We start from the raw sequence: 16677 nt of genomic DNA, 5'->3' as shown, positions 1-16677 counted from the left end.
AACAATTACAAACCTGAATACTAAGTGGTAGCTTATTATGCTGTGTAATGTTTTACTTATGGAATGGGATGATTTAGAACTTTGGTTTATATTTGTTACAAGTGTCAATTATAAATGTATGTGATGGTGACTAGAGAAGGAAATATGAAAGTGAAACACGCAACACTTGGTGGTGATATAATGAGTATGTTGAGTATGGTTTTTTTTTTTTTTTGCATTGAAAAGTTACTTTTATATAAGTTTGGAGATAGACACAAACAAATCCAAAATCCATTTCGTTTTATCAGCCGGTGACTTTACTTTTCTTGAACAGATGTGTGCACATTGTCAAGCTGAATTGGTCAATACGCAACACTCTAAAATTTCCTATATCCTGTTGTTTTGAAAGCAGAAACATATTTGCTTTAGCCTAGAAATCAGTGTGGAGCTTCGAGAGTTGGAAAGGTTTTGCTTTGGAGGCGTAAAGAGAGCATGTGTGGGCACAGGATTCACTTCAATCTGTTCCTTTTCTTTGCTTCTTCCAGTCCACATACTTCTAACTGGCCAGGAACAGTCTGCTCTTTACTGCTGGGATTCAGAGCTGAATAAGTTCTCTTTTGTTCTGGAAGCACCTGCTGCTCACGACGCAGCCTTTGTTACAGTGAAGTCCCTCAATTCAAGCAAAACTCTAATTGCTTTAGTGGGAACTCCTCACTCACACATCTACGAACTGACTCACATCTCCAGCCAGTCTGACTTTATTCCTAGGTAGGTTCAATGCTTTTAATGCAGCTTCGTGTGGCATCAAATTCCTCCATCTCATTGACTGAGTTACTGCTTTACATAAAATATAAGAGCTGTTAATAATCTGGAAATCTGTTCGTTATCCATACTTTTACTCTCCAGTCTACCAAGTTAATCAGGATTATTGAAATATTTTGTAGAAATTTTGCACATGAAATGTTTTGATTCTTGTAAGACCGGTATTACTCAGTGTGATAAGAATTTTGGGACTAATCTACTATGCATATCATTCATTGGTCATAATCATCTTATTTCTGTACGTGTTTCTTATGCTAGTTTAGGTGAACTGACATTTGAAGCTGGTGACAAAGAAGCAATCATAGCAGTAAACATCCTTGATGATACAGTTCCAGAAGAAGAAGAATCCTTCAGAGTTCAACTTAAGAATCCAAAAGGAGGAGCAGAGATTGGCATTAATAGTTATGTGAGAGTCACTGTTCTATCAAATGATGATGCCTATGGAGTTATAGCATTTGCCCAGGTAAAAGGACTGGAGTCTACACTTAAAAGTCAAAGCTGTTGGCCTGACAAATTAGGTTCAGTAAGCTTTCCAGGAGTGAGTGACATTTGACCTGCTTTCAGTCTATCCTCCCCTTGCCAGGTCTCACTCCTTATCTTGTATTCCTAAGTGAGTTCTACTGACATTACACCTTACAAGCTTAAACCCTGACTTCTCTGGACACGGTGTCCCAGTTTGGATTTGTTTACTTACTTGTTTTGATTATAACCCATTACTGTTTGATTTTGTCCCAATATTTTGCTTCAGGTACTATCTTTTTTGAAACTTTTTAAACCAGAGGGTAATAATGAAACAGATCTAGATGTACTACATAGTGTACTATATCACACATGTCACATACAAATATAACATTGAATGGGGAGTAGTGGGGAGACTTATAGCTGTACAGGCACATTGTGCTACATGTAGATAGATGCCTTTGCCACTTTTTTCTCAAGGAAGGAACTTTAAAATTTTTCTTCTTCATGTACTTAGGCTTCATATTTCTTTATCAATGAGAAGAAAGATAGACATTCATATTGTGTTATTTATTCCTAGCTCAAAGTGCATTGAGAAGTACTAACTTGTTATATCAATAGCTCTACTGTATTTTTCTCCAAAATCTTACATCTATAAGCAAAGTCTAGTTGAGATAGGCTTAACCACTAGGAGCACAGCAACTACAAAGTTGGACCAGGAGCTGGTGGGTTCCCTGCATGTTACCCTGTGTCAATGGCTCAGACTGGGAGGTGGACCTCTCCATGCTGTCAATGGAAAGCTGAGTCCTCATTCTGCTTGCTTGAAAGCTCTTGTTGTTGTTACAGTAATGTTGTCCTGTTCAAGTCCAGTTAGTGACAGGTGCTTTCAGAGTCAGCTTCAGTAACTCACTATGGATGTTCACAGTACTGGGTGTTCTGTGAGCCTTGTGGCTACATGTGTGTGTGCGCACACATATGCACATGCACATGTAAACATATGTATTATATCCATATATTATATATTATATTTAATATACTATATATGTGTATTATATGTCCATATAAATGATATATATCAAAACATTTACATATACACCTATCTGTATGTACACACACATGTGGAAAATACTCGTGAGGAAATCCCAGAAGAAACTAGGGGTAAAATTCCAAGAGTTGTTTATCCACGAAGTCACATAGAATGTATCAAACCAAATTTCCCTAGCTTTGAGTTGTGTTGTTGCAGCACCTGTAGAATTTGGCCACTCAGAGAATCTTAGTATAGCCTCAAAGCCAGGCTTCTCATTGCAAGCTGGCCACCCTGTGCCTTGTACATTTCAAAACTTCAGATCCAAGAAGAAAAATAGATTCCAGCATAAACCATATTATTTGTATAAACTGTCTGGACATACATGTTATGAGTATGTTTTTTCCCTGCTGGTCTGAACTCACCACTGAGCCAGCCCCAAATAATACACTGAGACTCTGTATTAGATATAAAGCTGTTGGCCAGTTACTAGTTTCTTATCGGCTAGCTCTGTCTTAAATATTAACCCATTTCTATTAATCTAAGTACTTCCACATGGTCTTATCTTACCGGAGAGAGGGGCTGGCAGTCTTCTCCCCATCCTCTATCTTAGATCTCCTCCCTACTCCTTCCTCTTTCCTCCTAGTCTCCTAGTCCCACCTATCTTGCTTTCCTATTGGCCAACAGTCCTTTATTCATTAACCAGTATGAGAAACATATTCATCTCCCATCACATAGGAACCACTTAGTTAAGAGAACTGAAAGGACCTTTTGAAAATCAAATTCTTAGACACCAGCTGATGGACAGCTGTGTGAGCTTTGCTCTTGCAGGCTAGCAGCCATATCTGCTGTGTAGCACTGGGACAAGCCACTCAGTGACAGTGAATTTGGCCTTTGGGGAAAGGAGTGCTCAGAGGTGTTAAGAATGTGACATGACATTCCAGTTCATAATTTGCTTTGGATAGGATCACTAGCTATTGTATTGTGATCATATTCCAAGTGGAAAGTGAAATTAATTAGAAGTCATTGGGACAGTTCAATAGTTATCACATGATGGATCTTGGGAAGCATGAATTTACTTTTCTCTTCCTGGGGGACAACTATAGGCAAAGCTGGTTTAGGGGATGTGGTTTGTGCATGCATTACCTTCAATTTCCTGTAGGGGGCACATCATACTGTTGCCCAATCTGGCCCTTCCCAGTAGAAGGCTGAATAGAAATAGAATGGGAACTGGGAACACAGGAATAGTTTTATAATTTTGTTTCCTTAGTAGACACATTCATGAAAAGCAAAAGAAGCAATTCAGTTTAAGGAACTGAGAAATAAAGCCAGTTTAAGTAGTATCCTTTATTTAACTCAATATGTCCAGAATGCTGTGATTTCAACATGTATAAAAGACTATTGCTTTACTATTTTACACTTTTTGCTGCCTTGTCTTTACATTGCAGTGTACATTTTTACATTTAGCAACCAGCTAAACTCAAGCATTCAGGGGTCACATATGGACAGTGGGTCACATATAGTAGAGGGCAGCATTTTAGATTTGAACTGTATGTTAGGGAGATTCAGGAATAGAATTCCTCTGTACCAGATGCTGACATTTCTGTTAACTTCCTCAGGTGTCTCCCCCAATGATACCTTAGCAGGAAGGGCTTGTGTGGGTGACACATGGTGCCACCATCTGAACCTTCATGTCCTGTCTTTTCTTCTTAAGGATACTTAAGAGTTGGATCATTTATGTGTTATCACTTTCTTTCCATTAAAGTTAAAAAGTACATGAGCTGGAGGCTGCTGTGTCTGCAGCTAGACAGCTAGGTGGACCCTGACATTGTGCAGTGGTGAACATAATGCTTATAGGGCTTCACAGTGCTTCTGAAAAATGTGAAGGGCAAGGCTGGTGGTCATGAGATGTGGTAGCCTGCACAGGCTCCTTCCACACTGTCACCCAGAGCCTCTCTTAGGAAGCTTGTCTAGATACGAAAAACCCATGTGGTTTCACCCTTGCCTGTGGGCAAGATCTGGAGTTCCTGTAGGCCCTTCAGTAGGATTCCTCAGCAGAGTTCCTCAGTACAGGTCACCTATCTGGACAGCCACCTTTCAGATGAGAATCATTAGAATTTGTGGTCTATCTTCTCTCCATATAGAGACCTCATCTTCCTAACCATCAGTAACAAAAAACATGAAACCCTGAATAAAATATGTGCCTATTTTAAAATCTGTTTTTTTTGTGAATATTTGCTTACTGTGAACACAGTTTTGTTACATTGAAACATGAGTAACATAACACTGAACAGCTGTGGGAAATGTCCTCTTGGGTTGGATCTTTTTTCAAATTAACATTTCCATAAGTTTTAAGGAGAGGTTTCTTCACATGACCATTGTTAAAAACACACGGGAAACCCTACAAGAAAGAGTTTTTAAAAAAGCATGTTTATTCTCAATATAATTGCCTTATTGAGAAATTAAGGATCTTTAAGAAGGGATCTGTGTCCACATAGCACTGCATGTCACCAGCTGTGAATGTGGCTGAATGCAAAATCATAAACTTACTTAAAGCATTATGAAAGCCTTTTAGCTAACACAATTGTATGATTCTTAAGCATGGACTCTGTAGACAATAAGTTCATGTCATGGCACATATGTGAGAATATTCCTTCTGAGGCAAAGGTCTTTAAATAGCTGGTGGGAGGCACTGCCTGTGTTTGATAATGAGTGATACAGTCACAGAATGGTAGGTGTTAGAATCAAAACAAAGAAACATGGCTAGGAAGGATGGTGGCAAGAAGGAATCATGACACTACACAAAGGTTTTTTTTTTTTTTTTCTGGCAGGAAGAATGGTTGCACAGAGCATGAGCTAAGGAATGAAACATCATCAAAAGAAATAGGTCAGCTAATTGAATATTTCAAAGGACATGGATTTAAGTGTAAGAGACATTAACAAGTGATTGGAGAAGAGTGTCTCAGTTCTCATGATGTTGGGGCATTGGGTAGGGTACTGGAGACTTCCAAGGCTAACTTTTAATTTGCTAACAGGAGAGGGGGAGACCCACAGGGCCTTTACAATGAAGATTTCCCTGCTGTTTTGGATCGTGTTCTTGTTATTCTACAAACCTTTCAATCAATGTATGCTGGGCATAAAGTAATATATGCCCATTGGCCAAAATATGTCAGGAGGGCAAACACAATACGATAAGATGCATGGTTTCTTGTGACTTTAGGTGATTTATGCACTTGCTTGTTGAGATCGTTGCACTATGTAGTCTGGGCCAGACCCACACTTACTGTCTTTTTTGCTGTCTGGGCATCACAGGCCTGAGCACACCTTACACTACATCACTATTTGTGACTGTTGTGTTTCACTTATTGTCTCAAGTTCAGAATTATGAACTTTGGAAATATGTAGTAATGCAAAACAAAGAAGAGATCGCTTTGGTATTTCATTGATCCCCTTGTGCCTTTCTGTGAATCTTCCAGAACTCATTGCATAAGCAAGTGGAAGAAATGGAGCGAGACAGCCTGGTCACCTTGAATGTTGAACGCTTAAAAGGGACGCATGGTCGCATAACTGTAGCATGGGAAGCATCTGGAAGTATCAGTGATGTGTTTCCTACCTCAGGAGTGGTATGTGATTTACAGAATTATAGAAGACACTTGGAAATTGTAATTATCATTTGCTGATGCGTGGGATCACATCCTGCCTGTTGGAAGAAATGTTGGAGTTTGACCATGTAGATACTGGATTCCTGCTAATCAATGTAGAGTGGGGGTTAATTTAAGGATAGTTTTGTTACTGCTTTTTATTTTTCCTATGAGAGAAAAACTATCTGTACATAAAGCGAACCCTTTTAAGGTTCAGTACACGAGTTAGCCAAATTGCATTGTGGTATCAGAAGGATAACATGAGCCAAACTGGGAAGGAAGTCTGTCCGCACAGGAAAAAAGCAGAAGCAGTGGTTAGACAACAAGTCTGTGGGAAACAGGTAAATGAAAAGTCCATGAAAGCTGTGGACAAGTTTCCATTTGCTGTGAGTAGACTTGGGTGTGAGCTCTGTGGGCAGCAGGCTTACATGACTTAGTAATATGAAGGTGAGGAAGGTAGGAACAGATAAAGGGAAATGTCAAGCCACAAAGGGAAGAGAAGCCTGTGAAGAGGTAAGAATGAAAACCTGGTACAGATTGTCAACTTGGATCAGACTTCAGGGAGTTAAACAACAGGAAGTTTGTTCCCAATGTATTTAATTAAGCCCAGTATAGTTTGGAAAGACTTTTCCTGTTGTAATACAATCTCCCTTGTGCAAGGAAGTGAGATTACATTGAAACTCAACTCGGTAAATGCCATTTCCTCCAAGAACATGGCTTCTGGAGATAGCTACCTGTATAGCTTAAGGGCCTAAGGGTCTGGCTTGGCCTTTGTCATATAGATAGCTTAAAGTTCCTTTGGGCTGTTAGCATCCTCTGGTCCTGGTTGTGGGAGGTTGGGGAGCCTCTGAATCTCAGGATCACTTGGATTACTAGCCACCACCAGCCTTGATTGTGCAATGCTCCCAACAGATCCACAGGCAATTGAAGGTCCAGTGGAGGTAGATTCTGGGGAAGTGTTCTGTCTAAGCTGGTCCTTGGCTGACATCTCAAGATCAGGTCTGATCTGTTGCTATTCCACTTTAAGTAGTTATTGGTCCTAGGGTGCTTCTAGGTGCTGGTTGACCTTCATTGGTACCATTTGCTAAAGCTAAGGGCTGTCTCTGAAAGTCAACAGAGAACTTTGCTGCTTCCACAAAAAGGGGAATTGGCTGGGGATCACAGTTGTGAATAATTTTCCCGCCAGCCTGGTCCAGGAGGCAAATTAGCAAAACTATCAGTTGTATCTCTGTTTCTGTATGCATTGAATTACATTTCTGTAGTTTATTATATAATTAACATTCAAAGTTTTTAACTGTCTATTTCCTTGAGATTATTTTTGAAAGATTTTTTTCTATGTATTGTAGGAATCAGATGTTTTTTGTAAAGGCTCACATAGCAAATGCTTTAGATTTTATGTATTGTTTGTTTTTACATAACTTCTTTGCCTTTGTAGCATAGTTTCTCCAGGTAATACAGGGCAGTTATAGGTGGTTGCTGTGTTCAAGCAAGTCTGTATGACTGCACCCAAATAAAACTTCATTTATATAAAATAGGCTTGGCTCCTGGGAGAGCTGGAGGCCCCAGCCTGCAATGATAGTTTAAAGAACTAATTTGGAAGTGGATATTGAGGTGAATGGTGCTGGAGTGCCCCATGTGCTAGGCAAGCTCTTTATCATGCAGCCACACCCTTCATCCAGAAATGAGTCTTCTTTTAAGGAAGTACCTCTTTTGTATTGTTTTGTTGTTTGAAACAGCATTTCTCTGTGTAGCCCTGGCTGTCCTGGAACTCACTCTGTAGGCTGACTGGAGCCCAGAGATCTTCCTGTCTCTGCCTCCAGAGGGCTGGGATCAAAGGCGGGTGCCATCACCACCTGGCTAAGGAAGTAAATTTCTTTAAAAAGTAGTGTTTTATTTGTAGTGATGTAAAAGGGTCCCTCAAAGCATAGCAGTGTTCATGTTGTCAAATGGCCTAGTGCCCTTGATCTGATACACCTTGGGAAGTTTGGACAGTTCCTAGACTGCTGATCTGGATAGCATTACAACTCTGATGCTTGAGACCCAAAATTTATGATTATGATCCTATGATTTCACATAGGTGAGATGGGAGCCAAACTCCACCTGATGGACTTCTTCGTGCTACTTTTTGGCTATTGTGATTAAAAACAGGAAGTTCCATTTAAATAAGTAATGAATCTGTTTGTTCATCAAAAAAGGATGACTGATGTAGGAATGGCATCCAAGAAGTGGGTGGATCCCTGTAGCAAGGATTTCAGATGCTTTCAGCACATTTGAATATGACATCAGACAATAAAAGCAGAAAGGAAAGAGGGAGGTTGTAGCTTGTATATCTGTTGTATTTTTCTCCTCTCTTTTGAATCAATATTCATTGATAAATGATACATAAATGATACAGCCATCTGCAGTATAAATTATTGCAAAAGCTTTGTAGAAAAAAAACACCTAAACTGGTAAAGCGCTTTCTTTTATTTTCTAGAAATTTACTTATAATATCAACCATTATAATTCCCGAGATACTTTGTCTTTATAGTGAAAAGTTGGTACCATAAAATGACAATTTGGCTATAAGTATTAAACTAATTTTTGAAATGCTTTACTTTCTTTTGTCCAAACAATCCTCTAGTTTTTAATATAAAAGACATTTGATTTGTTTGTAAAATCATGTTTCAGAATCATCTTTGGTTTATAAATTGTGGTCATGTTAAAAGAAAATAAGAAATTGACATTTTATGCCATGATGTGAATCCCAATATTAACACAACTCTATTATTATTATTAGATTTCATTCACAGAGGACCAGGCACTGTCTACAATCACTGTGACTGTTCTTGCCGATGATCTGCCAGAGTTATCTGAGGCTGTGACTGTGACACTCACTCGGATTGTCACAGAGGGGGTTGAAGATCCATCAAAAGGAGCTACAATAGAGGAGAACAGAAGCAAGTCTGTGCTAACCATCCTGCCCAATGACTCACCCTATGGCGTGGTTGGCTGGCATACTGATTCTCTTTTTACTAGAGTGCCAGAACCCAAAGGTAAGTCCTGGTAAGACTTTGTAAGTTCTAATAAAACATTTCCTTGGACATTTTCATTATAATATTTGAAAGGGATGTACATTTCTTCCTTCATGTGACTTTTTCAGTTTGATATATCATATTCCTTTTAATTAATTTAAACTTTATAATTATGGAGTCACTGTGCAATAATGTTTACTAAAGTATTTTTAATTTCTAAGAGCACACTTGAACGTTAATTTGAAGCTGCTTTAGTAGCAGGGATCGGCTCTTACTTTCCTTTTTATTGTTTCTTTACTTGTCCTCACTCCACACACAGACTTCCTGTGTATTTTCAGTAGGTGTAGGGCATGGTCAGCTACAATGTGGGATGAAATTGGTGCTGCTATATTAATTATGTCACCCTAAGCAGTAATTAGGGTGACCTCACCCTGTGATGCATACAGTGGCCAGTCCTTGCCTCTTTAGAGTGCTGAAATGTTTACCTAAACAACTACTCATACTCATACTACTCATATTTCTGGGCTCTTGTTTACCTCTATGTGCAAGACCCAAAACAATAGACTTCAATACAATAAGTGTTCATTTTCATTCAATACACATTTTTAAACCATATTAATTTGTAGGAGTTCTTTTTGACAATAAACATAATCATTTGAAGCTCTTAGACTGGTGAGGATATTAATACATATGTTTAATATTTACATAATAAATTATTTTAAACTAAGGAATGAAAAAGCAATAGGTTCTGGGAGACACTTTGAACCTTGTTATTGACACCTCAGTATAGAAATTGCAATCACTCTCCCAATGGTTAGTGTTAAATCATGACTGTGTATTGACGTACTCATCCTCCAGAAATTTCTGGGGATTATGCATTTATCACTCTGTTGTACCTCCTTCCGTCACTTCTGCAAGGCTCCATCACATTTACTTCAAGTGTGTGACATGAAAAGCCTAGGGTCCTACACTGTAAAGACAAAGGGACTAAAGCAGATAATTCCAAGTGTGGATGGTGATCATGAGCTCAACTTTGGGAACAATGGAGACAAAGCAGAGAACTCCATAGGACACTGTCCTTGTGTTATCTCTACTTCATTAACTGTCTAGAGACTGTGCATTCCAACGTGAGTGCTTGGAGCACCATTAGCAGAATAGAAAACAGCTTTTTAACTTGAGGCACGTTATCTCCTAGAAAACATCACAATTCTTCAGTTATGTATTGTTCGAGACAAAGGACTGTTTGGGGACATTTCCATTCATTTAATCGCAAAGCCAAATTTCTTACTGCACATCAATAATCAAGCTACTGAGAATGAAGATTATATGTTGCAAGATGCGGTAATAATAATGAAAGAAAACATAAAAGAAACTCATGCTGAAGTTGCCATTTTACCAGTAAGTAGAGATTGTAATAAATATACAAGATTAGTTAGCATGCTTTTAATCATAAAACTGTAATTCTGTAACAGTTAAACAATTCCTACCAAAATGTTTTATTATAGGATGGGAAATAATAGTGTATTTATTGTATTTGTTTTAGAATGGGAATGATTCGAATTCATTTGAAAAACTGAGTTTTAGGTTGGTTATGTGTCTGGTTTGTTGGGCACACTATAACTGCTTTAGTAATGAAATTACTTAAATGTTCAAATCAGTCTAGTTTTTTTATTGCTTGGCAGGAGAGAATTTTCACTTCATGACACAATGACTTCAATAATTTGAACATTTAGATGGTTTAGGTCTAACTTTTGCTGAGTATATCTCACTACCGTTTCCTCTTTCTGTGTAAGGAGAAAAGGGAGTTAGAGAAGCAGAGACTCGAAGGGACCAATCAGGCAGTTACACCTGAAATGGTAGACAAGAATCAGTGGCGCCAGTGCAGCTATTGGTGTCTCATAACATTACAGTAACATATAGTGATCATGACTAGGGATCCATTCAAGCTAAATTGCTTGCCTAACATACGTATGAGCCTGGGGTTGATGTGCCGTGCCACAAAAAAAAAAAAAAAAAAAAAAAAAAAAATGTAGTATATTTATAAGTAATCATGTGTGAGGCATGTAAGCACATCATTTGCTGTTAAGTAGATGCAGCAATATTTGTATTCCTGTTATAAGTTTTGGTGGTTGTCAGTTACCTGGCACATAGAAGGGACAGTAGGAAAAGCACATAAGGGACGGGGAGGGTTGGGTGGAGCTTTCCTTCTGTTTTTCTGTATGTTGCTTCTACATCTTGATATTTTTATTACATTCACACAAATAAAGTAATTTTTTTCCCAAAATTAACTGTAATATTTGCTTATACTAGATTTGTATCTAAAACTTCCATTTTAAAAATACATGTAAAATTTATGAATTTTCCTAAATTTCTTTCAGGGTGTTGTTTATGTATGATGTATTCAGTAGAGTAGGGTCAAAATTGTGGGACGTTTTGAACATTTCTAAATGCAGTGTGGGTGCCTTCGATGAAAGATCATTAGTCTTGAACTTATCAGATTCTGAGGATGCCCTGAGAATGTGTTAGATGTATTAAAATATGTAAAGAAATCATTCTTATGTGGGACAAAGGCACCGTTCCTGTATAGTAAGTTAATTGCTTACTGAATAATATAAGATTTATAATGCAAGTGGGTCTGGAAGAAGATGTCTGCAACTCCAGCTGCTCAGGAGACATTGGCAGGGTCACCTTGGCTCACAGGTTTGAGACCAGCCTGGGTGACATAGGTAGGTACCACCTCAGGAGCCAAACAACCGAATAAACAATCTTTCTCCCTACCTCCCAGGATGCAGCTGCTGAACTGGAGGAAGGGCTCATCGTTACCATCACTGCAGTGAACCTGGTGAACCCTGACTTCCCTGCAGAGCAGCCACGCATGCGGAGGCCAAGGATGGAAATAGCAGAGATAATGATTGAAGAAAACGATGATCCCAGAGGGATCTTTAAGTTTCATGTTACCAGAGTGAGATGGCATTTCTCATATTTATGTAGTAATATAAGTAAGCTGATCCCTGCTGATTTGGCCAGTGCCTTCATGATTTTTCTTTTGTAAAGTAATTGATTTTTTTGTAGACATATGTACAGAGATAAATATGCAGTTTGTATTATGAATGAATTTTAATTCTCTGAGCTGACCACAGAGTTAAACAAGTTTCTTTTCTTTCTTTCTTTGTTTTTTCTTTTTCATTATAATTTGCTGTAAGATTTAAGCACTTCTTACACATGTGAGAATAATAAATTCAACAAGTTATCGCTTAGGGGAGTCTGAACTTTGACCTGCCTTTCAACATCTGTCTTTTTTGAAGGATGTTGGTGGAGTAATTACTGCTCATGAGGGGCCTCCACCCTTGAATGTTCTTCAAGTTCCTGTCATCCGGCTGGCTGGAAGCTTTGAGGCAGTAAGCGTATATTGGAAAGCAACGCCAGACAGTGCTGGCCTGGACGACTTTCAGCCATCTCATGGGATTCTCCAGTTTGCTGATGGACAAGTATGTTCAGTGTGAACAGATTTATTTGTGTTTTTTGGCTTTGCTTCAAGAATTTGTGAACATCTACCAAGTGAATATGCTTTAATGACTGATAAATGCATTCTAGTCTGTTTTTTTATCAAGTGAAATTTAATTATAATTTGTTACTATAGTCTATTAATCACAGGAGGAGAATTCTTTGTTTTTTCTTTCTTTAAATTTGAAACAAGCTTGTTTTACATGTCAATCCCAGTTTCCACACCCTCCCATCATCCCCTGTGCCTCCCCCTACTAATCCCTATCCCCTTTCTGCTCCCCAGGGAGTGTGAGGCTTTCAATGGGCAGTCTTCAAAGTGTGTCATATCATTTGGAGCAGGGGCTAGGCACTCCCCCATGTGTATTCTGAAGGAGTATCCCTCTATGTAGAATGGGCTCTCAAAGTTTATTTGTATACTAGGGATAAATATTGATCCATTACTAGAGGTCCGATACACTGCCTAGTCCTCCTAACAAACACCCATATTCAGGGAGTCTGGGTTTGTCCTGTTTGGTTTCCCAGCTGTCAGATTGGGGTCCATGAGCTTCCCCTTGTTCAGGTCAGCTGTTTCTATGGGTTTCTCCAGCCTGGTCTTGACCCCTTTGCTCATCATTGCTCCCTTTCTGCAATTGGATTCCAAGAGTTCAGCTCAGTGTTTAGCTGTGGGTGTCTGCTTCTGCATCCATCAGCTACTGGACGAAGGCTCTAGGAAGGCATATGAGGTAGTCATCAATCTCATTATTGGGGAAGGGCATTTAAGGTAGCCTCTCCACTATTGCTTAGATTGTTAGTTGGGGTCATCCTTGTAGATCTCTGGACATTTCCCTAGTGCCAGATCTCTCTTAAAACATGTAATGGCTCCCTCTATTATGGTATCTTTTCTTGCTCTCCTCTATTCTTTCCCTGACTCAATCTTCCCAATCCCATATGCCCACCGCCCCACCTCTCCCCTCCTCTTCCTGCTAACTCCATATCCCCTCCCCACATCTTCCCAATTTGCTTGCAAGATTTTGTCCCTTTCTCCTTCTCCATGGGACCATGTATGTCTCTTTTAGGGTCCTCCTTGTTTCCTAGCTTTTCTGGCGGTGTGGAAGGTAGGCTGGTAATCATTTGCTTTATGTCTAAAAGCCACATATGAGTGAGTAGATACTGTGTTTGTCTTTTTGTGACTGGGTTACCTCACTCAGGATGGTTTCTTCTAGTTCCATCCATTTGCTTGCAAATTTCAAGATTCCATTTTTCCCCCCCTCTGAGTAGTACTCCATTGTGTAAATGTACCACATTTTCTCCATGCATTCTTCAATAGAGTGGCATTTAGGTTGCTTCCAGGTTCTGACTATTACAGATAGTGCTGCTATGAACATAGTTGAACAGATGTCCTTGTTGTATGAATGTGCATCTTTTGTGTATATGTCTAAGAGTGGACTTACTGGATCTTGAGGTAGACTGTTTCCCATTTTCCTGAGGAACTGCCATACTGATTTCCAAAGTGTCTGTGAAAATTTGTACTCCTACCAGCAGTGGAGGAGTACACCCCTTTCTCCACATCCTCTTCAGCATAAACTGTCTTTGGTGTTTCTGATTTTACCCATTTTGACAGGAGTAAGAGAGTCTTTCAGCCATTTTAGATTCCTCTATTGAGAATTCTCTATTTAGTTCTGTACCTTACTTTTTAATAGGGTTATTTGGTGTTTTGGTGACTAGCTTCTTGAGTTCTTTGTATATTTTGGAGATCAGTCCTCTGTCAGATGTGAGGTTGGTGAAGATCCTTTCACATTCTGTAGGCTGCCGTTTTGTCTTTTTGACTATGTCCTTTGGCCTACAGATGCTTTTCAGTTTCAGCTCCCATTTATTGTCTATCTCAGTGTCTGTGCTAGTGGTGTTATGTTCAGGAAGTGGTCTCATACCAATATGTCCAAGGGTACTTCCCATTTTTATCTTCTAAGAGTTTCAGTGTGGCTAGATTTATGTTGAGATCTTTGATCCATTTGGACTTATGTTTTGTGCATGGCAATAGATATGTATCTACCTACAGTGTTCTATATGTCTGTATCCAGTTATGCCAGCACCATTTGTTGAAAGCTATGTGTATGACTGTGTTGTGGGTTTGTGCATGTGTGTGAGGTTTCTGAGGAAGCCAGTTAGGGCATTGGATCTCCTGAAGTTACAGGTGGGTTAGACTCCATCCAAGAGCAGTATGTGCTCTTCATCGCTGAACTGTCTCTTCTGCACACAGTGATTATTTTCATGGTTCCATTTCCTATCATGCAAAATTAATATCAAGCAAACTGGGTTTAGACTTGAGTGGTAGTTGTTAGAAACTCCATGCCATTAAGAAGTTTAATAATCCATTACCATTACCATTAACAAAAGAGCCTATATTTTATTAAATATGATTTATCTTGAAAATAATCGATTTTAAATTTCTAACTTTGAAATACTATATATACTTTATCTTAAATGTATTATGAGTATAATATGCAAAAACCTGTTGTTTCCTTTTCCGTTGTGTGTTGTTTTTTGTTTTCATTCAACTAAAATAATTAAAATATATATGAGGAAGCATTGTTAGTACATAAATTTTTTTCCTCTCTCTCTCTAACTTTCCTCCTCTACTTTTTGTATTTCTTAGGTCACTGCACAGATAGTAATAACTATAATTGATGATGCTGAATTTGAACTCATGGAGACATTCAGCATTGGTTTAATGAGTGTGGCTGGTGGTGGCAGACTAGGTGATGATGTTGTGGTGAATGTGGTCATACCACTAAATGACTCTCCATTTGGAATATTTGGATTTGAAGAGAAGACTGTAAGTTAAACATATCAGGGCTACTTTCCCTGGTTGATCACATAGCTTTCAGTAAAATGTACCTTTAATCGTTGTTTTGAAGATTTTCAATACCCTTCACTTAATGAGTCTTTCTTCAAGATTAGCCTTTTGAGTGGGTTGTTGCTGTAGGAAACACTCCTCCAGCCTATGCACACAATGAAATACAATGACGGCTTTGTTATATCAGGTGATTTTTAACAGAGAACAGCAGATTCACTTTTATTGCAAAAGGTTGACCAAGATGTCCTTCTCATCTGTGTCTTCCATTCTCTGCTTGTTTTACTGCCAGTATGCTGTCCTTGTTGAGAGGACTTTTATCTCAGGTGTATCCTAGGATGGGGTGAGTTGGTGAGACTTATTCTTACACATTCATTGTGCTGGAGTTTTACCTTGGATTATTTTGAACAAACTACTGGATTATATTATGTGCTCCATGCTTTGATGTTTCTCCTTATCTCCTTACTCTTGCTGTTCCAAGATCTACGAGTGGGAACCCACTTATCATATATTTAGTTCTTAAGGGGAGATAAAAAGCTTAACCAATTGCAAGCATGAATGTTTATGTGGCTCTCTCTGGTGGCAGTTTTTACATTAACATTCACTTAAATATAATGTAAGGTAATCTCTATTATAACAATGATTTGTGGTGATGATATATGGTTTATGACTTTATCTCTTAATGGCAAGTCCAAGATGAAATAATCATAAAGATCCTTATATAGTTCACATTCACTCAGAAACTTCTGGCTCGGTGTGTCACCATTTAATATCTTATCTATTGTGTAATCAGTGATTCATCATGTGTAATCTTTAGCAATACTCCATCTGTTCAAATGCCCCATCTTTACTATTCTGTGCCCACAAGACTAGAGACTTTCTAACTTGTCTAAGAGATCTCAGTTTTCCAGGTACATGAAAGTTTAATACAGCCTAAAATTATATGATGATTTTATCAGTGTAATTAAAGTTTCACAACAAATTTGAATGTTTAAGAGTAAAATTTTGCTATAATTAAAACATTTTTACCCAGAGAAAGAATTGTGTAATGTGAGCTTTCTGGCCTGGCAGATTCTGCAGCCCTTGAACCCCAAATAAACACACAGAATCCATGTTAGTTATAATACTGTTGACTGATGGCTTGAGCATCTTATTTTCTAGCTCTATCTTAATTATTAACGCATTTCTATTAATCCATGTATTTCCGTGTCATCTTGGCTTACTGGGAAATGCCAGACCTGCAACTCCTTTGCCTGCTACATGATGACCGCTTAGCATCTCCACAGAGAAGAGAGTGATTTCCTGTTTGTCCTTGCTTATATTCTGATTCTGCCCAGCTATGTCACTTCCTGTCTTGTCAATCAGACAATCAATGTTTTATTCATTAACCAATAAGAGAAATAA

At 38.6% G+C, this 16677-nt stretch overlaps 1 protein-coding gene across 1 annotated transcript in view; it reads left to right on the top strand.

Annotated features, from left to right (window-relative positions):
* Adgrv1 (adhesion G protein-coupled receptor V1) overlaps nucleotides 1-16677 on the top strand; it is a 468823-nt gene that overhangs the window by 112275 nt on the left and 339871 nt on the right. The window contains exons 51-58 of the mRNA XM_051182821.1: nucleotides 525-747; nucleotides 1060-1264; nucleotides 5761-5907; nucleotides 8705-8960; nucleotides 10135-10337; nucleotides 11725-11901; nucleotides 12245-12427; nucleotides 15076-15255. Of these exons, the coding sequence (XP_051038778.1) occupies nucleotides 525-747; nucleotides 1060-1264; nucleotides 5761-5907; nucleotides 8705-8960; nucleotides 10135-10337; nucleotides 11725-11901; nucleotides 12245-12427; nucleotides 15076-15255 (1574 nt within the window). The remainder of the gene's footprint in view (nucleotides 1-524; nucleotides 748-1059; nucleotides 1265-5760; nucleotides 5908-8704; nucleotides 8961-10134; nucleotides 10338-11724; nucleotides 11902-12244; nucleotides 12428-15075; nucleotides 15256-16677) is intronic.

Source organism: Phodopus roborovskii, unplaced genomic scaffold (assembly GCF_943737965.1).
Source record: "Phodopus roborovskii unplaced genomic scaffold, PHOROB, whole genome shotgun sequence".
NCBI classification, from domain to species: domain Eukaryota; kingdom Metazoa; phylum Chordata; class Mammalia; order Rodentia; family Cricetidae; genus Phodopus; species Phodopus roborovskii.
The sequence above is the reverse complement of the archived record's forward strand: the minus strand, read 5'-3'. Positions and strand labels throughout refer to the sequence as shown.